The sequence below is a fragment of the Pristiophorus japonicus genome, chromosome 11 (genome assembly GCF_044704955.1).
Source record: "Pristiophorus japonicus isolate sPriJap1 chromosome 11, sPriJap1.hap1, whole genome shotgun sequence".
Taxonomy (NCBI): Eukaryota; Metazoa; Chordata; class Chondrichthyes; family Pristiophoridae; genus Pristiophorus; species Pristiophorus japonicus.
Window position 1 is genome coordinate 62,691,293 of NC_091987.1, and position 24,938 is coordinate 62,716,230.

A 24,938-nucleotide genomic window follows, 5' to 3' on the forward strand; every position below is an offset into this window, starting at 1 on the left:
GCAAGTTAGTCCATTTGCGAGTTTGACCCTACTCCCTTCTTTGGCTATGACAATGCCAGCAAGCCATTTGGGACCATGTCCATAGTTGAGTACAAATACAGGGTCATTGACTTCAATCTTGCGTGACAAATTTGCGAGATCATGGTACATGTTTTGTTGATGCCGCCTGCCCTCGACGTGATCATGGAGATCAGGGTGGACGAGAGAGAGCCTTGTTTTGAGTGCCCTTTTCATGAGCAGCTCGGCTGGGGGAATCCCGGTGAGCGAGTGGGGTCTGGTGCGGTAGCTGAGCAGGACTCGGGACAGGGCTCTGCAGGGAGCCTTCCGACACACGTTTCAAGCTTTGCTTGATGGTTTGGACTGCTCGTTCGTCGGATGCGGGTTTGAACGGGGCAGATGTGAAGTGCTTGATCCCATTGCGGGTCATGAATTCCTTGAATTCAGCGCTGGTGAAGCACGGCCCATTGTCGCTGACAAGGACATCAGACAGGCCCTGCGTGGCAAACATGGCTCATAGGTTTTCGATGGTGGCCGTGGATGTGCTTACAGACACTATTACACACTCAATCCATTTTGAATAAGCATCCACAACAACCAAAAACATTTTGCCTAGAAACGGGCCAGCAAAGTCAACGTGGATCCTAGACCATGGTTTGGAGGGCCATGACCACAAACTTAGCGGTGCCTCTCTGGGTGCATTGCTCAGTTGAAAGCAAGTGTTGCATTGGCGCACGCAAGACTCCAAATCTGAGTCAATGCCGGGCCACCACACATGGGATCTGGCTATAGCTTTCATCATTACTATGCCTGGGCGGGTACTGTGTAGGTCACGTCTGAACGTTTCCCTGCCTTTATTCGGCAAAACCACACGATTACCCCACAAAAGACAATCTGCCTGTATGCACATTTCGTCTTTGCGTCGCTGAAACGGCTTGATCTCTTCATGCATCTCCGCTGGGACGCTGGACCAGCTCTCATGGAGGACACAGTTTTTTTTACAAGGGACAGTAAAGGATCCTGGCTGGTCCAGGTCCTGATCTGGCGGGCCGTAATGGGTGACTTTTCATTTTCAAATGCATCCATCACCAAGAGCAAGTCTGCAGGCTGTGCCATTTCCACCCCGGTGGTGGGCAATGGTAGCTGACTGAGAGCATCAGCGCAGTTCTCTGTGCCTGGTTTGTGGCAAATTACATAGTTATATGCAGACAGCGTGAGCGCCCATCTTTGGATGCGAGCAGAGGCATTGGTATTAATACCTTTGCTCTCTGAGAATAGCGATACGAGTGGCTTATGGTCAGTTTCTAACTCGAACTTAAGCCCAAACCGATACTGGTGCATTTTTTTACCCCGTAAACGCATGCCAGAGCTTCTCTTTCAATCATGCTGTAGGCCCTTTCGGCCTTGGACAAACTCCTGGACGCATAAGCGACTGGTTGCAATGTTCCTGATTAGTTTGCTTGTTGTAACACACACCCGACCCCGTACAAAGACGCATCGCAAGCTAACACTAAACGTTTACATGGGTCATACAGAACAAGCAGTTTTTTTGTTTTTTAAAAAGCAGCCTCTTGTGATTTCCCCCATACCCAGTCATCTCCCTTGCGTAGCAACACATGTAGAGGTTCTAGCAAGGTGCTTAACCTGGGTAGGAAATTACCAAAATAACTGAGGAGTCCCAGGAACAACCGCAGCTCCGTCATGATTTGTGGTCTCGGCGTGTTCTTGATGGCCTCCGTCTTGGTGTCTGTGGGTCTGATGCTGTCTGCCGCGATTCTTCGCCCTAAGAACTCGACTTTTGGCGTCAGGAAAACACACTTCGAACGTTTCAACCTGAGTCCCACACGATCTAGCTGACTTAGAACCTCTTCCAGGTTCTGCAAGTATTCGATGGTGTCCTGACTTGTGATCAGTATGTCGTCCTGGAAAACCACGGTGTGCGGAACCGACTTTAGCAGACTCTCCATGTTCCTATGAAAAATAGCCGCGGCCGATCAAATCCCAAACGGGCATCTATTGTAGATGAACAGACTTTTGTGCGTGTTAATGCAGGTGAGGCCTTTCGAAGATTCAGCCAGCTCCTGTGTCATGCAGGCCGAGGTCAGGTCCAGCTTGGTGAACGTCTTTCCTCCTGCCAGGGTCGCAAATAGGTCGTCTGCCATGGAGAGCGGGTACTGGTCCTGCAGCGAAAAACGGTTAATCGTTACTTTATAGTCCCCACAAAGTCTGACCGTGCCATCGCCCTTGAGAACCTGAACAATCGGACTGGCCCACTCGTTGAACTCCACCAGCGCGGGATGCCCTCTTATTGCAGCCTGTCCAGCTTGATCTCCACTTTCTCTCGCATCATGTATGGCACCGCTCGTGCCTTGTGGTGGATGGGTCGTGTGCCGGGAACCAAGTGGATCTGCACCTTCATCCCCGAGAAACTTCCAATGCCTGGCTCAAACAACGACAGAAACTTGCTCAAAACCTGGGCACGAGGCATCGTCGACGGACGAAAGCGCTCGGATGTTGTCCCAGTTCCAGTGGATTTTTCCCAGCCAGCTTCTGCCGATCAGTGTGGGGCCATCTCCTGGTACTATCCATAGTGGGAGTTCGTGCACTGCTCCATCATAGGAGACTTATACTGTTGCGCTGTCAATTACAGGGATCAGCTCTTTAGTGTAAGTTCTCAGCTTGGGCCTGAACGCCTTGTTGCACCACTGCTTGTCGAAGGCCTTTTTGCTCATGATAGACTGACTCGCACCTGGATAGTGGAATTCCATTCAGTTCGACTTTTAACATGATCGGTGGACATTTCGTGGTGAAGGTGTGTACCCCATACGCTTCTGCCTCCTCGGTTCGAGTCTCTAGTTCAGTTTGATCCGCCATGGATCGGTCTTCCTCTGCAACGTGGTGGTTTGCAGGGTTTGCAGCTCATCTGCACGTTCGCTGGAGGTGTCCCGTTGTTCCACAGCCTTTGCACGCAGTGTTTGAAGCGGCATTGATGGACTCGATGATCACCTCCGCAGCGCCAACAAGGTGTTAATTGTCTCACTTTCACGCTTGATGGCGGACTCTGGGTCATCTGAGATCATGCAGCTGCAGGGTGTGTATGTTCTGCCATATGCATTCCTGCCTGAAAACAGCGTTACTTTGTGTACAGTACTTGCTGAAACCCCATTATGCTGCGAAATTTGTTTGGTGTTATCGCTGGTGGACGTAAATGCCTGGGCTATCGTTATAGCTTTGCTCAGGTTCGGTGTTTCAACAGTCAATAGTTTGCGAAGGATAACCCCATGGCCAATGCCAAGCACAAAAAAGTCTCTTAGCATTTGCTCCAGGAATCCATCGAATTCGCAATGTCCTGCAAGGCGTCTTAGTTCGGCGACGTAGCTCGCCACTTCCTGGCCTTCAGACCGTTGACATGTGTAAAATCGATACCTTTGGATTCAGGTGCTCCCGGACCAGCGTACACAGTTCTTCATATGATTTGGTTGTTGGTTTCACCGGAGCAAGAAGGTTCTTCATGAGGCCATAGGTTGTTGCCCTGCAGACGGTGAGGAGGATCGCCCTTCGTTTGGCAGCGTTCGCACTCCCTTCCAGCTCGTTGGCCACAAAGTATTGGTCGAGTCGCTCCACGAAGGCCTCTCAATCGTCCCCTTCTGAGAATTTCAACAGGATGCCAACAGTTTGCTGCATTTTCGCGTGGTGGTTCGTTATCTCATCGCCAGTTGTTATGTCTCGAATGAAGCAATGCAACTGAGTACTGTAGACGTGAGTAAGTGTGACCTTAGTAGTTTCTTTATTCTAACTCCAGAGTGCTGGTACAGCATGGGAGGCCTGATTATATACAGTGTTCCCAAGGGATGCTGGGATCCATTGGGACTCCAACAGATACGCCCTCTGGTGGCGGTAGAATACTGGTTACATAGGGTTGCATACATAACCAGTTCCATTCACAACTCCTCAGAAAATGAAGCAGTCTGCACCCACATGTAGCAAGTCCTGGATAACATTCAGACTTGGGCTGATAAGCGGCAAGTAAAATTTACACCACACAAGTGCCAGGCAATGACTATGTCCAAATAAGCGAGAGTTTAACCACCGCTCCTTGACATTCAACGGCATTACCATCCCGAATCACTCACCATCAACATCCCGGGGGGCGGGGATCAGCATTGACCAGAAACTTAACTGGACCAACCACATAAATAATGTGGCCACAAGAATAGGTCAGAGGCTGGGTATTTTGCGGTGTCTCACCTCTTGACTCCCCAAAGCCTTTCCATCATCTACATGTCACAGGTCTGGTGTGTGATGGAATATTATCCACTTGCCTGGATGAGTGCAGCTCCAACAACACTCGTGAAGCTCAAAAGCATCCAGGACAAAGCAGCCAGCTTGATTACCACCACCTTAAACATTTACTCCCTTCACTATGGGCGCACTGCGGCTGCAGTGTGTACCATCTATAAGATGCACTGCAGTAACTTGCCAAGGCTTCTTCGACAGCATCTCCAAAACCTGTGACCTCCACTACCGAGAAGGACAAGAGCAGCAGGCACATGGGAACATCATCCTGACTTGGAAGTATATCACCGTTCCTTCATCATCACAGGGTCAAAATCCTGGAACTCCCTCCCTAACAGCACTGTGGGAGTAACTTCACCATACGGACTGCAGCGGTTCAAGAAGGCGGCTCGCTGCCACTTTCTCAAGGGCAATTAGGAATGGGCAATAAATGCTGGCCTTGCCAATGACACATATATCCCAGGATCGAATAAAAATAAGAGAAAATAACACAGTATGTGATGGTTGAATATGGCTTGACTTTTCCCTCTGAGCTGTGACCTTGGTGACAACAAAACTTTGCAACATTTGAATCAAATTAGAACATAAGAATTAGGAGTAGGCCATATTGCCCCTCGTGCCTGCTCTGCCATTTAATAAGATCATTGTCGATCTTCGATCTCAACTCCACTGTCCCTTGATTCCTCTAGAATCTCAGCCTTGAATATACTCAACGAGTCTCTCCCCTTTAACGGAGGGGAGAGAGCAGGCTGACGCACACGTGCTGTGACGTCACCACCGCTCCGCCGCTGATTGACGTCCCAGCTTCCGCCCCTCATCCTGAATTACCGCCACACTTCCGCCCCCACTATGACCGACTTCCAGTCCGTTAAAAAAATTACTAAGTGCCAAAAACCAATCAAGAGACCACCTCAACGGTCCCACTATCTCTGCAGCTACCTCTTCTAAAACTCTAGGGTGCAGGTCGTCGGGTCCAGGGGATTTTTCACCACTTAGTCCCATTAATTTCTCCAATACTATGGGCTGGAAATTCCTCAAACATCCTCCTCATTTTTCAGCGGTATTTTGCTGTTTTGGGCGGAAAACGGTGCAGTGGGAAATTTCCTGAAGTCTTCCTCTGGCGGTTTTGAAATACCGCTGAGGAGCGGACCGCCGCCTGCAAGACTGGAAAAAGCGTTTTCGCCCGATTTTGGCAACAGCGGTCACCCATAGATAGGGTCAAAAAAATCGCCAAGGAAAAACCTGTCGGCGCAGCCCTTGGAAACGGTGGTAGATATGAAAACCTGCAAAAAAGGTAAGTTAAAGTTTATTTTTTTCATTCTTTTGCAGCGATTCGCTAGAAAAGGGTCTTGTGAATGCTTTGCGATTTTTTTTTTCTCCTTTTTTTGGGGAAAATATTGTGTTTTTTCCCCCCTCCCTAGGCCTAACTCGCAGCGTTATCAGCCTCAGAGAAAAGTTGCAGAAAATTCGCAATTTACACCGCAAATCTTTGTGCAATGCCGATTTTTCCCGCCGGGAAGATTTTTTTCCATTTTCCCCTGAATTTACAGCCTCTAAATCATAGCGGAGTCATAGCGGTTTTTTTGACGGCAAATAACCGCTATGACCCATAAAGGAATTTCCAGCCACATGTCTTTACTTATACTGATTTCTTTAAGTTCTTCTTTCTCTATAGACCCTTGATTCCCCATTATTTCCGGAATGTTTTTTGTATCTTCTATCGTGAAGACAGATACAAAGTATTTAGAAACATAGAAAATAGATGCAGAAGTAGGCCATTCGGCCCTTCGAGCCTGCACCGCCATTCAATTTGATCATGGCTGATCATACAACTTCAGTACCTCATTCCTGCTTTCTCTCCATACCCCTTGATCCCTTTAGCCGTAAGGGCCACATCTAACTCCCATTTGAATATATCTAATGAACTGGCCTCAACAATTTTCTGTGGTAGAGAATTCCACAGGTTCATAACTCTGAGTGAACAAGTTTCTCCTCATCTCGGTCCTAAATGGCTTACTCCTTATCCTTAGACTGTGACCCCTAGTTCTGGTCTTCCCCAACATCGGGAACATTTTTCCTGCATCTAACCTGTCCAATCCCGTCAGAATTTTATATGTTTCTATGAGATCCCCTCGCATTCTTCTAAATTCCAGTGAATATAAGCTAAATCGATCCAGTCTTTCTTCATATGTCAGTCCTGCCATCCCAGGAATCAGTCTGGTGAACCTTCGCTGCACTCCCTCAATAGCAGGAATGTCCTTCCTCAGATTAGGAGACCAAAACTGTACACAATATTCAAGTTGTGGCCTTACCAAGGCCCTGTACAACTGCAGCAAGACCTCCCTGCTCCTATACTCAAATCCTCTCACTATGAAGGCCAACATGCCATTTGCCTTCTTCACCACCTGCTGTACCTGCATGCCAACTTTCAATGACTGATGTACCATGACACCCAGGTCTCGTTGCACCTCTCCTTTTCCTAATCTGTCACCATTCAGATAATATTCTGCCTCCCTGTTTTTGCCACCAAAGTGGATAACCTCACATTTATCCACAGCATACTGCATTTGCCATGCATTTGCCCACTCACCTAACCTGTCCAAGTCACCTTGCAGCCTCTTAGCATTCTCCTCACAACTCACACTGCCACCCAGCTTAGTGTCATCTGCAAACTTTGATATTACATTCAATTCCTTCGTCCAAATCATTAATGTATATTGTAAATAGCTGGGGGCCCAGCATTGAACCTTGCGATACCCCATTAGTCACTGCCTGCCATTCTGAAAAGGACCCATTTATTCCTACTCTTTGCTTCCTATCTGCCAACCAGTTCTCTATCCACGTCAATACATTACCCCCAATACCATGTGCTTTAATTTTGCACAGCAATCTCTTTGTTTAATATTTCTGCCATTTCCTTATTGCTCATTATAATTTCTCCTGTCTCTGCCTCCAATGGGCCCACATTTACTTTCATTAATCTCTTCCTTTTTATATTCCTATAGAAAACTAGTCATGCAACTGCCAAGAGCACATATGTTACCAATCAGGTATGCCATGGAACAATGAAATAAGTATGTATGGAGGTCATTAACTATACGCTGAATTCATGATCTCAGAAATCAACATTAGGAGGCACTAACAGAGGATAACAACTTTTCCTGAGAGGGAGGAAAAAACACAAGATGAGTCAACTGAGAATTCTCTTAACCATCTCCGAGCAGTTATTTAAAGAGCAGTATTGGGAGAGGCCTTCTTGCCCCATCTCCACTTTAGTTTAGAAGGATATACAGTAAAAGAATTAAAAGCCAGGAGACTTAAAAAACAAAGTAAAACCAAGGGTTGTAAATTAAAAAGGAAACACTACAAATGCTGGAAATCTGAAATAAAAACAGAAAATGCTTTATACACAATAAATCAGTCAGCATCTGTAAAGGGAAAACACAAGTGTTTTAGCTGCCTACCCTTCATCAGAACTGAAGACTAAAAAGATAGGCAGGCATATTTGTATGGTTGGAAAAATGGAGAAAAGGAGGAGAGGGGAAGGCAACAAACACAGAAAGAGGGTGGGTTAAATGACTTGCAAACTGCTTGATAGAAAACAGTTTGATTGTATAAAAGCTCATCAATGAAGTAACACTGAAGAAATGCTGCAATCCTTGTGCTGATATTGCTTCCACAATGGTATTAGACAAGGAATTACAGGATATTGACCCAGTGACAATGAAAGAATGGCAATGTACATCCAAATCAGGATGGTCTGTGACTTGGAAATGATAGTGCTCCCATTATATTATTGCTTTTCTCATTCTCAGTGGTAGAGGTCGCAGGAGAGGTGCTATTGAAGTAACCTTGAAGAGTTGCTGCAATTCATCCTGTACATACTGCAGCCACAGTGCACTGATGATGTTGGAATTAATATTTAGTCCAGTGGCAGAGGCCATCAAGCTGTCTTGGATATTATGAGGCATCTTGAGTGCTGTTGCAGCGGGTCCCATCACCCTCTGAATTAAGTTTGTAGATGATGAAGGGACATAGCTATAAAAAGACAAACCACTCATCAGAGTACTCTGCCTCTGTCCATAAGGTTATTGCTGAGAAGGTGGCACTCAATGGCACTATTAAATACTCCTTCCTTCACTTTACTATTTGCGACGAGGCTGACAGGCAGTAGTTGGTTTGGTTAGACTTATTACATACTACATAGAATTACATATTACATAGAAATTACAGCACAGAAACAAGCTGTTTTGCACAACCAGTCTCCACGAGTAGTAATGCTAATCCCATGTACCCGTCTTGTTCCCATATCCCTTTAATCCCCTCTTTCCTTCAACCACCTAACTAATGTATTGTTAAATGATGACATGGTCCCTGACTCAATCACTAATTCCAGTCTTACAGCTCACTAAAAAATAATTTCCTGCTCTCTGTCCTAAATATCTTCCCATTTGATCTTTTATCTATGATTATTAAAGATTATTAAAGATGAAATAGCAGCACATTTGGAAAGCAGTGACAGGATCGGTCCAAGTCAGCATGGATTTATGAAAGGGAAATCATGCTTGACAAATCTTCAAGAATTTTTTCACAATGTAACTAGTAGAGTGGACAAGGGAGAACCAGTGGATGTGGTGTATTTGGACAAGGTCTCACACAAAAGATTGGTGTGCAAAATTAAAGCATATGGTATTGGGGGTAATGTACTGGTTGGCAGACAGGAAGCAGAGTCGGGATAAACGGGTCCTTTTCAGAATGGCAGGCAGTGACTAGTGGGGTGCCACAGGGCTCAGTGCTGGGACCCCAACTATTTACAATATACATTCATGATTTAGATGAAGGAATTGAGTGTAATATCTCCAAGTTTTCAGATGGCACTAAGCTGGGTGGCGGTGTGAGCTGTGAGGAGGATGCTAAGAGGCTGCAGGGTGACTTAGACAGGTTAGGTGAGTGGGCAAATGCATGGCGGATGCAGTATAATGTGGATAAATGTGAGGTTATCCACTTTGGTGGCAAAAACATGATGGCAGAATATTATCTGAATGGCGTCAGATTAGGAAAAGGGGAGGTTCAATGGGACCTGGGTGTCATGGTTCATCAGTCATTAAAGGGTGGCATGCAGGTACAGCAGGCGGTGAATAAGGCAAATGGTATGTTGGCCTTCATAGCTAGGGGATTTGAGTATAGACGCAGGGAGGTCTTACTGCAGTTGTACAGGGCCTTGGTGAGGCTTCACCTGGAATATTGTGTTCAGTTTTGGTCTCTTTATCTGAGGAAGGATGTTCTTGCTATTGAGGGAGTGCAGCGAAGGTTCACTCGGGGATGGCAGGACTGACATATGAGGAGAGACTGGATCGACTGGGCCTGTATTCACTGGAGTTTAGAAGGATGAGAGGGGATCTCATAGAAACATATAAGATTCTGATGGGACTGGACAGGTTAGAAGAATGTTCCTGATGTTGGGGAAGTCCAGAACCAGGGGACACAGTCTAAGGATAAGGGGTAAGCCATTTAGGACTGAGATGAGGAGAAACTTCTTCACTCAGAGAGTTGTTAACCTGTGGAATTCCCTACCGCAGAGAGTTGTTGATGCCAGTTCATTGGATATATTCAAAAGGGAGTTAGATATGGCTCTTACGGCTAAAGGGGTATGGAGAGAAAGCAGGAAAGGGGTACTGAGGTGAATGATCAGCCATGATCTTATTGAATGGTGGTGCAGGCTCGAATGGACTGCTCCTGCACCTATTTTCTATGTTTCTATGATCCCCTCATTCTAGATCCTGACCATTGGAAACAGTGCATTTCTATCATCACTTCATAATTTTCAACACCTCTATTAAATCACCCCTGTGCTTGAAGACAAAGTCTAATTTTCCAAAGTGAGGACATTCTCCATTGTGTAGTTGATACCACCACCATGCTAAATGAGACAGACTAAAGAACTGATCTAGCAGTCCAAAACTGACCATCCATGAGGTGCTTTGGGTTATCAGTAGTAATAGAATTGTGCGCATCCACAATCTATAACCTCAAGACCCTTCATGTCTCACTCTTGAATCATTATCAAGCCAGGAGCACACCAGGCATACCATAGATAGAATGAGGTACCAAATGATAAAGGTATTGCACGCTAAATACCAAAAGCAACAGGCTATAGACAGAACTAAGGGGTCCCACAAACAATGATCAGAACAAAGAAATCTAGACCCACCACTTCCAGTCAAGAATGGTGGTGGACAACAAGGCAATTACTAGAAGTAGGTTCCATGAATATTACCATCCTCAACCAAGGGGAGCTCAGTTCATAACTACGAGAGACAAAGTCCTTTGGTGTGTGAGAGTGACAGCATATACCTTTAAGAGTGGATTTACAATATTTGGATAGAACATTTCTAATACATAATTGTACTAACTTTTTGTTCTGATTGTTGATTTAATTTTGAACAAGAATTTCTTTTAGGAGTACTTCTTGTAAAAATGATTACTAAGGACCTCCTTCTGAATGGTTTTGTGGTGTGGTACTCAACCTTACTGATCAAGGAAGTACCAGGTTTGATTCTTGGTCTGTGCCGAGTTTGCTGGTTTCAGTTGGGGAAGTGGTGTGGGAACTACAAATGGAGGAAGGCTATGGGTTCACCCCCTGGTCTTTGCAAGTTGACTAATCTCATTTGAGACAATGATATGGGCAGGTGGGTGGAGGAACAAATACATCAGCCAGGGCTGCTGCTTCTGCCCATTAGTGTGTACGTGCGAACATCAGATGAATTTAGATTTGGACCCAGCCGTGATCTTTCCCATACCAGTTCAATAGTCCACCAACATTTATTAACTAGTCCCATGCATGCAGAATGAACAGTTGGTTGAGGTACTAGAGGTCTGCCAACACCTGTGGAACTGTATCCTGCATAAGTCTGGAACTTATGGGAAGAATGGAAGAAAATGTTAGGGGAAAATACTGCCAAAGCTGTATGGAAAATACTGTACTTGAAATAGAGATTATTTCAGATGCACTTCTCTGACCTCTTCAATAAAGGTGTTGATTTCTGGAGCAGCTTTATTTGCTTTCTTTCTCAACTGTCGTTTGGCTTTATTTACATCTTTTTCAACTCTATTCCAATCCACTTTAATATAGCCACTGTGATTTGCAACCTGAGGAAAAATATGTATTAATGAGTAAAGGTATGAGATAGTCCTTGAGTACCTAATATATTTCTAAATAAGTTCTATAGGTTTTACAACTGGCTTGCTTCAGTAAGTCAGCATTCAGATCCATTCAGATATCGGCATTCACATTTCCTCTAGAACTAGTGCGATACTAAAGCGGCCAATCATGCTTCATGAGACAAGTGTAGAAAATTGGAGATTTCTTTTGCACAATTTCAATGGATAATTTGAATTAAGCAACTTTGAATTATGAGATGGCTGCAGCTGCATTTGCATAACTCAGTTAATCTTACTTGTCCATAAATGCTTCTCTAGAAATCTAATCAAGTTCTAAATAATAAAGCAAAAAAAATTGAATTTGTGAAACGTGTATCTATAGCATCAAAAGTCACGTGTCTCTGATGTGGTGCTGTAGTTTGCAGAACCAGAGGCTATTGTCCCATCCACCAATCAATCACCTGATCACAAAACACTAAGCATCACCTACCCGATCATCTGTTTCTGCTGCTGGGTTTTCCCCGGGATGAATCTGGGGGAAATCGCTGGGATTTGTTGTTTTTATTATTACACTCTCAATTCAAATCAGAATCGTCAGAATCATGAGACTTTTAATATTTGAATGCCATATTCAATTGTAGATTTTAAATTTAAGATTTATTGATAAAAAATTGCAAATTTAAAACAGCCACCAACCCGTGACCATCGGCCCCACTTACAGAAACATATCAATTAAATGACTATTGCAGCACTCAAAATTGTCATTTAGTTTGTAAACAAAAATCAAAAGTTGAGGGTAACATTTTGACATCTGCTAAAATCATCCTTGTTGTTCCATTTGTACTACAGTCTCCATGGATGCCATAGTTAAATCTAGGTGTCCAACAATTCCATGATTCAAATTATCACAGATGGACCCAGGGTGATTCACTATTAAAAAAAAAAGTCAATTTAATTACTTCAATAAAAATTCCAAATGCAGAACTTATTTTGTGCCTTCTTCAAATTAAATGTGATTTATAAGTTGAAATATGAACATTAAATTCTTGCAGATTTTCCACTGGTGGCAAATATTTACCATGGCTTTTATCGATCTATTTGCAAATTTACAGTTGCCCAAGTTATGACTGATTTTAAAAACAAATGCATCTAAAGAATTGTGTATAGAATCATGCAATTTTGTTTCTATTTATAGGATTCCAAAAAATATATTTTTTGTTTGCTGTTACAACTCAAATTGTACTGGATCATGGCACATTGTAAATATGCAACAAACAGCTTTTAATCCAAATAAACATGAAGAACATCTAAAGTTTTGGTTCTCAAGTTTTTGTTAGAAAATACATTTTTCATTTTTTTATTATGCTTTTATTACCACATTTTAGCAATTGTTACCATTATCAAGGCATTGAGCAAAAACATGAGATTTTTTAGGAATGTAAAACTGTAGGATTAGGAAACGGCCTTTAGGTCTAAAAGGTGTGTTTCTTTCTGATACAACTCAACTCCAATAGCCATCTCCTCACCATATGGGCAATTTAATTTAAATCGAAGTAAAGTCACGGGTCTGTTATTTCTAAAGATTTGTTTCCTGTGATGAGTCGATCCCCACTGGGAGCATCAGATCATGGCTCCTCATATCCCTCAATCCCTTCTCTCACCTAAAGGACATCCAATTATCTCTTGAACTCATTTATATTGTAGAGCGCCACCAGTTTATTAAAAATACCTTCCTTGAACATTTAATTGATACATTAGCTTAAGAAAATCATATGAATAAAAGAAACCTACTAAGTTATTTGCTCCTTTTGAAGTCAACGGTAGCATTTGAAAACATTTAAATAAATGTAAGAGCCAACAGGTTTCACAATACTGTTACAGGGTGCAGAATTAATTCTACTCCTGTCAAAATGTCTTTCCTTATTTTAAGATCCTATCAATGCTTAAGTTTCTGCTAGGAGATACAAAAGTGGCCCAAGTAACTTGCCCTCCGCCTATGGCCCATTCTTGGCATCTACCTAATGAAATCAGGAACTCAACGTGCAAGGAATTGTGGGTGTGAGCCTGCAATTTACCTTCACACTTGTTCATTAATGGGACTGAACCAACTACATTTTTGCATTTAGGACAAAAAGAAAATGTATATTCTCAAAAAGTGATCACCTTCCCTTCAGGACAATAAAACTACTTTATACTTAAACCTACACATGGAAAATGACCTATAATTTTTTACTATGTGAAAATGTCACATTTTGTATTGGAGAATTTTTACCTCATTTTTTGTATTAAAATAACTGTTTACCAATTTGTGACTATGAGCTAGAATCTTAGGGGGCGAAATTGCCCCACGCCGCGATTGGGGGCGGTAACTTTCCGGGGCAGGGACTTTTAGAGCACGGCACGGAAGTACCACCCCCGCCGCTGAATAGGGTTTACTGCCCCTTAAAAGAAGCGGAGCGCAATCTCCGGCGCTCCACTTCCTTTGGGGGGCGAGTCTCGGGGCGCTACTGGGGTGAACTATGCGGTATGCTATGCGGAGCTGACGCGCTCCAACAACCTTCCCTTTGATTAAAGGGGAGAGCCGCTGCGCACTCTGCACAGCCTATGATGCCCCCCACTGGGCCACCAGGGCAGTGTGTGACCGGGCTAGCAGCACGGCATCTAAGACGTAGTGCCGGGTTGCACGATGGCGGCCCAGACCAAGCTAGGGGAGCCATCGTCGAGCCGACCGACTAAAATAGATGGAGGCCTGGGGCGCCGGCGCCCTCCTCTTTAATCACCGCCCCGAAAGCGAATGTCCACCAGCTTCGCGACCTGCAAAGCTGGCGTTGACATCTGCCCACGCCAGCCTCGCGGCCTGCGGGACAATTTCCCCCATGTGATATTAAGGGGTTGGCGCGCAGGGCGATGACGTCATCGGCGGTTGCGCGGCATCCTGGGGCGCTAACCGCGGCGCTGTCATGACAGCGCCTCCGCAATCTCCTCGGCAATTTCCCGGGAGGTAGTAGTGCCCCCTCCCCCGGGCGAAAACTGTTTTCCAGCTATAAAAAAAAGGGGCAATTTTTCCCCCTTAGTCTTCTGTGTAAGAAAGGATTTAGTACATGAAAAATCCAGGAAACCGCTTATTAAAACAGTGAATTAGTTTGTTCTTCAAGATTCAAGTGATTTGATTTTAACAGGAATTTGTGAGTACATAATATTGACCTATACAAGTATGGAAGAAACCCAATAATGGCCCAGAAATTCCGGCCTCCCGGTTCCGTACGGAGGGTATATGTACCCGGGAAGGCATCGCAAAAGCCGTTTTTCAGCTTTTCCGATCAGGCTGGAGCTTGACAGATCTTCCGTATCTCCACAGCCAGGACATTCGCATGGGAAAGAATGCTGTACTTACCTATATCTTGTCCAGCAGATATCCTGAAAACTCTTGCGCCTGATAAAAGCAGGTGCATAGCCTACTTTTACAGGCAGAAGAGTTTTAAAATACACAAAAACATAATTAAATTTTAAAAACAAATTTTATTATTAAAAACCCTCCCCACTACTAATTTTAAACCAAAATTTTAAAAACTTTTTTTAAATATCGGGAAAATATATTTTATTATACATAAATATAATTTAAATTAATAAAAATATGTGATGTATTTTTTATTAGTGCTTTGGGTGTTTGGGAGGGTTTCTCAATCACAATAGTGGAAACTCCAACTTACGGAGTTCCCATCATTATGAATGAGTATATACTTTACCCGGATTGGCTGTCCAGAGCCATGTGACTGAAGCTCCAGCCCTGCGGACGTCCAGACATACACGCGCTCCGACGCACATTCAGTGGAGGCCTCAGGACCGGGATCTCGGGTGGGCGCAGCAGGTTCAGGTAAGTGCGTATCTTTTTTAACTTTTTTACCTGATCGCCCGCAGGAAGCAGCCGATTGGGACTTCTAGGCCATTAAGTAGGAGTCCTGTTAGATGAATACAGAATCTGACCATAGAAGGTCTATGCTTCTGATTGAATTGAGTAAGAGTAGTGCAGGAGACTGCAATGGGACCTAGAGAAATAGAGAGAGGTGCATAATCTCATAGGATGGTGGTGATGTACCCAACAATTTTTTTTTAAAGTTCCGCCTTCTGATAAGGTTCTTATAAGTACCATAAACCTTACTTCAATCCTGCATATTTCCAAGCTGATTTCGAAGTTCAATCTCCATCTGTCCCAATAATTAATGTTAACTACAATGTTTGACTCACCACTGGCATGAACTAAATTCACATCAGGATAGGGCTCCTGCTGATTCAAAGATTTCTGCTAATGCAGACTAGCATCAGACTTAGAATTTCAATCTTACTAATGCTAGTTGACATTCTCTTTTTTCTGGGTGCCACTTTCCCTCCACCTACCACGTATCCCTATCTAACAGGAATAAAGCTTAGGAGCAACTGAATACCCAACTTGTATAGCAACTCAGTAAATGGATGACTGCCCCTACTGCAAAGAACTGCTGCCTGGGTGAATGTTAAAACTATAACAAAATCCTGGATATTGACTACTTTATAAGCTACTCTGGTTTTGCTGCTGTGGTATTCTTGAGCAATGGACCCCTGTACGACTGCCTTTAAGGCTATCCCACAGTTGACTTAATTTAAATAACATCGCATCCTATTACCGTGAAACCTGTCTGCCAACATTTATGAAAATTAAAATGTTGAATACTGCAGAAATTATTCAAATTAACCGTTATTTACCTGCATCAAAAGGAACCCACCACCAATAGCTGTAGCTGCCAGTTTGCCAATCTTCTGAAATACAAAGCCTGCACACCTGAAAGTTAGGAGATACAACAGCACTAAATATTAATTTTAGTTTAAGATCTTCTTCTAAAACACTTTAATTGGATAAGTAATTACATCTCAATGTTTGTAAGTTTATTTTCTCCCTATGGTTAGGGTTTCCTGGTCCCTTTTCACATCCTCAAACCAAGAGTTAAGTTAGATTATGAACAGAGAGCCCTGGGGGTATATGTGCACAAATCGTTGAAGGTGACAGGGCAGGTTGAGAAAGCGGTTAAAAAAGCATACAGGTCCTGGGCTTCATAAATAGAGGCATAGAGTACAAAAGCAAAGAAGTTATGATGAACCTTTATAAAACACTGGTCCAGCCTCAACTGGAGTATTGTGTCCAATTATGGGCACTGCACTTTAGGAAGAATATGAAGGCTTTAGAGAGGATGTAGAAAAGATTTACAAGAATGATTCCAGGGATGAGAGACTTCAGTTACGTGGATAACCTGGAGAGGCTGGGGTTGTTCTGCTTAGAGCAGATAAGGTTGAGAGGAAATTTGATAGAGGTCTTCAAAATCATGAGGGGTTTAGACAGAGTAGATAGAGATAAACTGATCCCATTGGCGGAAGGGTTGTGAACCAGTGGACACAGATTTAAGGTGATTAGCAGAAGAACCAAATGCGACATGAGGAAAAACTTTTTAACGGAGCGAGTGGTTAGGATCTGGAATGCACTGCCTGAGGGGGTGGTGGAGGCAGTGCATTCCAGATCCTAACCAGGATTCAAAAGGGAATTAGATAAGTACCTGAAGGGAAAAAAATGCAGGGCTACGGGGAAAGGGCGGGAGAGTGGGACTAGCTGAAGTGCTCTTGCAGAGAGCTAGCACAGGATCGACAGGCCAAATGGCCTCCTTCTGTGTTGCAACCATTCTATGATTCTATCTGTTCCATATCCTGCCCATACTGCTTTGTGCTAAATGCCAGCTGTGCTAAATGTTGATTTCCATTCTAATTTTCCTTAGCCAAGAGGAAGCACCACACACCCATTCAGTGGCTAGGCCAGATTGCCAGCTGAAATTGGAATCACACACCTTTTTAAATGCATTCTTATTGAGGACTGCACACTTTTTGTCAAAATTCTGCTTAAAACACCAACAATGAACCACTAGTTCAGGAAAAGTATAAACTTTATGCATTTATCTTAAGTCACTTCAGAAACGTACAGAAGGATAAACTATAAAGAATTGGTTGGTGCATTTTCCTTTCTTTTTTGGACTTCAATTCAAAACTAGCCAGACTGGTGGAATGAGAATCTCCTCTCTTTGTTAGCTGTATGGAAACTGTGTAGGTATGAGTTTACAGTACAAAACTGTTTATATTATGGCACTAAATTAGTAGTCTTGCTCATTGACAGTTATGGTAATCAGAAATGTCACAGTATGGTTTTCTCTTAGGAGGTTGGAGTTGGGGTACATTTCTGGTGCAATGTAGAGGCAGCTTTAATCTGCATACCAGACCTGGGAGAGTATGATACTAATAGCCAGTGCAAAAAAAACAGGAAGAAATTTCATTCATCAGTATTGACATCTTGGAAATTTTGAACGTTTCGTGAAAAAATAAACAGGTCAAGTTCTCCTAGACCATTAGACCCTTATTCTACTTATTTATACAGTAGTTAATACTAAGCTCTGTGTTTAAAAGTAGGTAACCTGCGTGGCATGCATAACTAAACCAATGGAACAAATCTGGCACTATTCATTCATAAGTCAGAATATAGTATGCATTCCGCAACGGGCTAATGGAAATATGCAGTATCTGTTTTAGCAGTAAAGCATACAGATCAGAAGGTACCAGGGCCAACACCCTTGGAACTGTACTCCAGCTAGAGCCAGTATCTTCTAGAGGAACTAGAACAATTTTTTAAAAAAAGTAACCACTCCTGTTAACATTAATGAAATTACTGTATAAACTTTACAGAACAATTACATGATACAGTCTATATAAAATAAAAAGCACCCCTAATGCACTACTGTTAGTTTTTCACACCAACATTCTATAATAATCTCATTTGAGGGGACACTTCAGTGCAAATTGATGCCAAATTAGTGACAGTTTTGTGCTATGTATCCACGAATTGCGTTCAGACTACCAAATTCATTTCAAGTAGGACCTAAGAGCCAGCAGACTTTCATCCCATCAGTCTGGACTAAATTCAAACTGAGATGACAAAACTGAAAGGACAGGCCATTGATCCACTTTGCAGCCCAGGATGCTTTCATTCAAATATAACTTTTCTTTTATAAAACATTAGCACAGTGGTACTGGGCATGCCATTTTAAAACCCATGTCGTTTTTAACCATTTTTTAAAAAACTCTCAAACTAATTTTGACTCAAACAATTTATGTATTCCAAAGTTTTTGTTATCAGCTGCTTCTAAATGTCCATGTGCGTTGGGGGAGGGAAAGAGAATTGTAAGAGTAGTTTAAATAGTGTTAACTTTGACAACATACAATAGACTACACACTCACCAGCCAGTTACACCACCCATCATTAATTGAGTAGTTACAGAATATTTCTCTGAAACTGGTCCGGAATTCTGTCCAAAAATACGGCCCAACCACTCACGTCGTCCTGAATACTCTGTCAGATCTACTACCTCATAGGACTCGTCATCACTGTTTTGACCTAAAGAAAGTGAACAGTACAAACAATGGCTTATTTTTCTACTGCACAACAGACAAGCTGTTATGAGAAACAGGAGGTACGACAAAGAGCTGAAGGAATACAGTATTGGCTTCAGTTAGAAGTTTAAGAAGAGAAAATCAGTCTAGGTTTCATCCCCAATGCTGGTACTGTAATAACAGAGAACAAAGATAACACTAACTGTTCTGGCTAATATCAGGTATGCACTATACGGTGTCATTTCATTTATCCACTCCACTATTGGGGTCAAGGATCAGCTTTTTTTTCTGCGTTCTGCGGGTCCCTGATGACTTTGTGAGTTTACTACCTGTTTGATCCCCTAACTGCAGTAACTGATCTCAGCCAGTGCAACAATAGGAGTTCTACAGCTAGTCTCAGTGCCCTTGATTGGGGAAGGGACAACCTATCCAGGGTTTCTGCTCCTAAAGTTATCCACAACTACTGCTTGATGTGTGCACATGGAATTGGATCAAGCACAGAATCAGGCATGGTCATGCCCTCTGCAGTTGTGAGACTATACTCCAGCAAAGAGTTGGCGTCTTCAGAAGAGAAGGTAGAAAATATATTAAGAACATAAGAATTAGGAGCATGAGTAGGCCATACGGCCCCTTGAACCTGCTCTGTCATTCAATGAAGTCATGGCTGATCTTCGACTTCAACTTCACTTTCTTGCCCAATCTCCATATCTCTTGATTCCTTAAAAATATTTTTTTATTAATAAAAATAAGTTAAAAAGACAGGATTAATGAAAAGAGGAGTGAGCTCAACTGCAATGTTCCCTATAGTCAAAAAACCTGCTGATATTCCCCATCAAAGGGCTAATACATAAATAATGGTCATGTGGGCAAGGTGCCAGTGGTTACCAAGGCCCAGGCAAATGTACCATGGAGTCAATTATATCTGAAAGGGTGGGGTAAGAATTGGCGAGAGCATTTAAAAATGTTACTGGTTTAGGTCCCTAAAGTTTTGTGAATTTAATCAGTCAGATAAGAAAGATTAAACCTTTTCCTTTCGAATAGAAATCATAGTGGCATCATAGTTTACAATATGTGATTATGAACTGAGAAATACAGCAAACAAACTTTGAGCTATTTTTTTCCTCTCCCCAAAATGGCATACTGCACAGTAGGATCAGAAAGTACTTTGAATGTCACCTGTTGTGTAAAGATGAAGGTCACTATTACAATCCAAAAATAATCAAGATTTCTAAATATTTTGAAGGAGAAAGCACTGAACAAACCATTTTTCTTTCCAGTTTCAGCTTAACTCAATGGTAGCACTCTGCCTCTTAAGTCTTAAAGTTGTGTGTACAAGCCCCACTAGGTGGACACTTCACTGAAATAGTGAGGGAGTGCTGTATTGTTGGAGGTGTTGTCTTTCAAATGAGACATTAAATTAAGACCCCATCTGCATATTCAGGTGAATGTAATGATACAGAACATTGCCCCATGCTTCCATATACTCAAGTACAAACTCTGTAGTGCAATTTTAGTTACGACTTTTGTTGGTGTGAAACTACCATGTCTGTGGTTCAGTGCCCCAAATTGTGTCATTTATGTTGGAAGACTTGAAAAATTAGGATGGTCTTTGAATTTTAACAACTTGCATTTATATAGCACCTTTAATGCAGTAAAACATCTGAAGGCACTTCACAGGAGCGTTATCAAACACAATGTGACACCAAGCCACATAAGGGGATATTAGGACAGATGACCAACTTAGCATCAATTTTTGTTTTATTGTGCTGTGATATTTTACTACACTGATGGCACTATCTAAATGTAAGTTGTTGTCATATTTGGGTAACAATCTCAAATTTTGGCTTAAAAATGTGACCTATACATACCTGCCTTAAAATACACTTCTATAATGTTTAAGTGCATTTGTAAACCATGTCACTTGTTTTCTTGCTCTTTCTAAAGTTGCTGAATATGCCATTTGTTCCACACCAGGTAGACCTATATAACTTTTGTTTTTAATTTGACAACCCAAGATGAACAGCTATAATGCAAAACAAAGGAAAAGACGACAAGATATATTAGGTAGTAAATAGGCTTGGGCTTAAAAACCTGAATATTGTGGAAAGAAGAAACATCTAAGTGAGTTAAGGAGATCCATATTTTGAGGTTTTGGAAAAACAATGGCCCATATTTTGCAGTGGTAATGACGGCAAAACTGTCAGTGTTCACCGTCATTACCCCTCTGAAACTGCCGTACCTTCAGGAGTTAGCGCACGTGCAGATAAATGCAAAAATCCTGAAATTGCAGACAGTCATTCCCTGCTCCGCAGTGGAACTCCTGATAGCCAGCAATCAGTGAAATCACTTGAACTGACGAAAGCTTTCCCTTTTCTGCTCTAATATCGCAGTTAAATATCTCATAAAAAGTTAAACCTGTTGAAAGAGGTGTAACTGTAATTTTAGCAGCGTATTGTCTGCTGAACAACCGTTCTGGCCATGAAAAACTAATTTTATATTTCTGAAATGTCAAATTGCTCCAGTTTGATCAAAATTACTAGATTTTAAAATAATAAAATATTTTTATCTTTTTTTAAAGTCTGTTCATATTTCAGCTTCTACCTTAGCCCCTTGTGTATGTCCCAATCTTTATTTTGCTCTCGAAATTTTTTTTTAAGTGAATGATAAAAGGTGCTTTCTATTTCCTGGTTTGCTGGCTGTGGCTGCTTAGACAGGTTGATGACATCACTGCTGCTGGATGCCGGAGATTCGCTACAATCAAATTAAGGTCGAGAAAGCGCAAGTTTTCATCAGAGATCGTGGAGATCTTTGTGGCAGCTTTCTTTGAGGTCAATGGCGATCGGCGTCGCTTCGCCGCTGACTGCAAATTGCGAGCATTAATTTAGGGGACTGTGGGATTGACTTCATTTCAACGCGGAAAAAAGCTCAATTTTGTCCAAGCCTATTTTCTGGCCTATTGCCAGAGTTACACCTGTTTTTCTAGGCTGGAAATATATTGCCAAAATTTTCCTGCCGTATAATTCAAATTTAGCGTCGCGCAGCGTGTCCAGTCGCCTTGGGGGGTGGAGCCTGTTGTCTGCGCCTAAAAAGCAATGCTGCATCTTATGCGCAAGCGCAACAAAAAAAAGTTACATTTTTGACGTCGTTGCAATGGACGCGCATGCGCAGTACAGCTCCAAGTTGACAATTGGCCATTTTTAAAGAGCCAGTTGTGTGTGTGAGGAGTGCTGTGTGAGGGCATTGGAAAAATCGGAGCTGCAGTAGTACAAGATGCAACGCGGTGCAAGGACCAAACATTTCTTGCAGGATGAAGTGGAGGCACTAGTTACTGATTGAGAACAGATGGCAGGAGCTGGACACCAGCAGAGGTCACATAAAAGTACCACCCAAAGAAATGAAGAAACACTGGAACCAAGTTGCAGAAGATTACTGCGCAATGGTGACCACCACGAAACCTGAAGGCCATTGTAAAAAGTGGCAGGACCTTGGTCAAGTAGTTAGTGTAAGTAATATTTTCATTTATTCAATGCAATTGCAATTGTAAATGTGACCAGCTGTATATGTCCCACCCAGCTGAAAGACACCGTCTCTAAAAAGTTATGTTTTCATCTTTGCAGAGGAAAGTGGCACACAACAAACGAGAAAGAACCAGAACAGGAGGAGGCCTGGCAAATCTGCACCCACTGACACCCTTGGAAGAGAGGGTCGCTGCTTTGACGGGTCCTGCCTGGCGAAAAGCAATCACCACGGCACAAGCTGGGCCCACACTCGAGGGAGAGGGTAAGTCCTGCAAATTCCATAGTCTGGCTTTGTTAAATGTTAAGCACTGTGCGGGCTAGCTATGCTTCGGTTCCTGGGGATGTCTTCATCAGCTACGCTTTGGTTGATGCAATGTGCAATCGTTCATCGTGGTTCTTCAAATCAGCCTGCTGCCTGGCCTGTGCTGTGTGAGCCTACTCATGCCACCCACCCTGCCCCCTCCTCTGCTGCTAATGATTTATCCGTGTTCTGTTATATTTTGCAGAACTTGAGGCCGACTTCAACGATGTATAAGAAAATTCAGACGAGGACCAGCTAACTTTGGAGGAGGTGCCACTCATTGCAGTGACAGCCCCTTCCATGACAGGTTAGGTGAGTGGGCAAATGCATGGCAGATGCAATATAATATGGATAAATGCAAAGTTATCCACTTTGGGGGTAAAAACACGAAGGCAGAATATTATCTGAATGGCGGCAGATTAGGAAAGGGGGAGGTGCAACAAGACCTGGGTTTCATCAGTCATTGAAAGTTGGCATGCAGATACAGGAGGCGGTGAAGAAGACAAATAGCATGTTGGCCTTCATAGCTAGGGGATTTTGAGTATAGGAGCAGGGAGATCTTACTGCAGTTGTACAAGGTCTTGGTGAGGCCTCACCTGGAATATTTTGTTCAGTTTTGATCTCCTAATCTGAGGAAGGATGTTCTTGCTATTGAGGGAGTGCAGCGAAGGTTCACCAGACTGATTCCCGGGATGGCGGGACTGACATATGAGGAGATACTGGATCAACTGGGCCTTTATACATTGGAGTTTAGAAGGATGAGAGGGGATCTCATAGAAACTTACAAGATTCTGACGGGACTGGACAGATTAGATGCGGGAAGAATGTTCCCGATGATGGGGAAATCCAGAACCAGGGGACACAGTCTTAGAATAAGGGGTAGGCCATTTAGGACTGAGATAGGGAGAAACTTCTTCACTCAGAGAGTTGTTAATCTGTGGAATTCCCTATCGCAGAGAGTTGTTGATGCCAGTTCATTGGATATATTCAAAAGGGAGTTTGATACGGCCCTTACGGCCAAAGGGATCAAGGGAGAGAAAGCAAGAAAGGTGTACTGAAGGAATGATCAGCCATGATCTTATTGAATGGTGGTGCAGGTTCGAGGAGCCGAATGGCCTACTCCTTCACCTATTTTCTATGTTTTCTATGACTAGTGGTTTGAGTGGTGGTGGGACATTCCATGGTTTCTGAATGTCTGAAGCTGCGGGTTCCAGTGGCAGGGTGCAGCAGGGCACACCCAGGGCCCCACCTTCTGAGGCTGCGAGTCCCAGTAGGGGGGGGGGGTGCAACGAGGCATACCCAGGGCCCCACCTTCTGAGGTTGTGGGTCCCAGTGGTGTGGTGCAGCGAGGCACACCCAGGGCCCCACCGTCCCTGGCTGAGTGTCCCAGTGGTGGGGTGCGAGCCACACCCGTGGGCAGGAAGGGAAGGAGAGCTGGAGCATGCTTTCCTGAGGTGCAGGATCTAACAGATGTGCTTCAGATGATGGCAATGAGTGCAGAGAGCACTGACCTTACGCGATCACTCCTGGACACCATCAGTGGGGTGGGTGACGAGGTAGTGAAGAAGAAACAGCAATATCACGAGAAATGGGAATGATGTCAGTGACCATGAGGGAGGGAATGTCACAGGTAGGTGATGCGCTGTCAGTGAACCCAGGGAGGGAATGTCAGATGGTGCAAATACTATCACTGAACATCAGGGAGGGAATGTTGCAGGTCGCTGAGATACTGTCAGGGTACATGAGGGACAGCATGTTGGAATTAGTTGCTGCAATAAGGGAATACGCCCAGACCCCCCCCCCGCCCATTGACAGAATCAACTGCCACTCCCACTCCAATCCCCACATCAGCCTCTGAAGAGCCCCAAGCTGGGCCCTCCAAATTGCCGCCTGCAGCCCCCTCCTCCCCCCCGCACAGGTGCGCACCACCCGAGATCTTAGAAAGAATAAGGTTGGTACCAACCCCAGAAACACTGCACCACCGCCTGCGGGCAGGGGTGGTGGAGTCACCAAGACCAAGCGCGGCAAGCAGTCTTAGAATGAGCTGGAGGAGAGACAGATACAGCCTTTCTTTGCTGCTGCTGTTATTATTACTGTTGTAACTGTTGTTCTCAAATAAAAAAATTTTTGTAAGTTATGTAAATTTCCACATTTATTAGTAAGCGATCTTAAAGTTTGTAAGTAATCATAACTGAAAACTTTAAAGT

At 43.4% G+C, this 24,938-nt stretch overlaps 1 protein-coding gene across 2 annotated transcripts in view; it reads right to left on the minus strand.

Annotated features, from left to right (window-relative positions):
• The window catches only part of fundc1 (FUN14 domain containing 1), a 34,570-nt gene that overhangs the window by 8,160 nt on the left and 1,472 nt on the right, over nucleotides 1-24,938 (minus strand). The window contains exons 1-4 of one of the 2 annotated variants that reach the window (XM_070893441.1): nucleotides 20,781-20,878; nucleotides 18,760-18,916; nucleotides 16,195-16,270; nucleotides 11,314-11,442 (exon numbers count right to left, since the gene is read on the minus strand). In XM_070893441.1, coding sequence (XP_070749542.1) covers nucleotides 11,314-11,442; nucleotides 16,195-16,270; nucleotides 18,760-18,916; nucleotides 20,781-20,817 — 399 coding nt within the window. In that variant the 5' untranslated portion in view covers nucleotides 20,818-20,878. Of the gene's footprint in view, nucleotides 1-11,313; nucleotides 11,443-16,194; nucleotides 16,271-18,759; nucleotides 18,917-20,780; nucleotides 20,879-24,938 lie in introns of those variants that run through there. The other variant, XM_070893442.1, reaches the window with a different exon arrangement.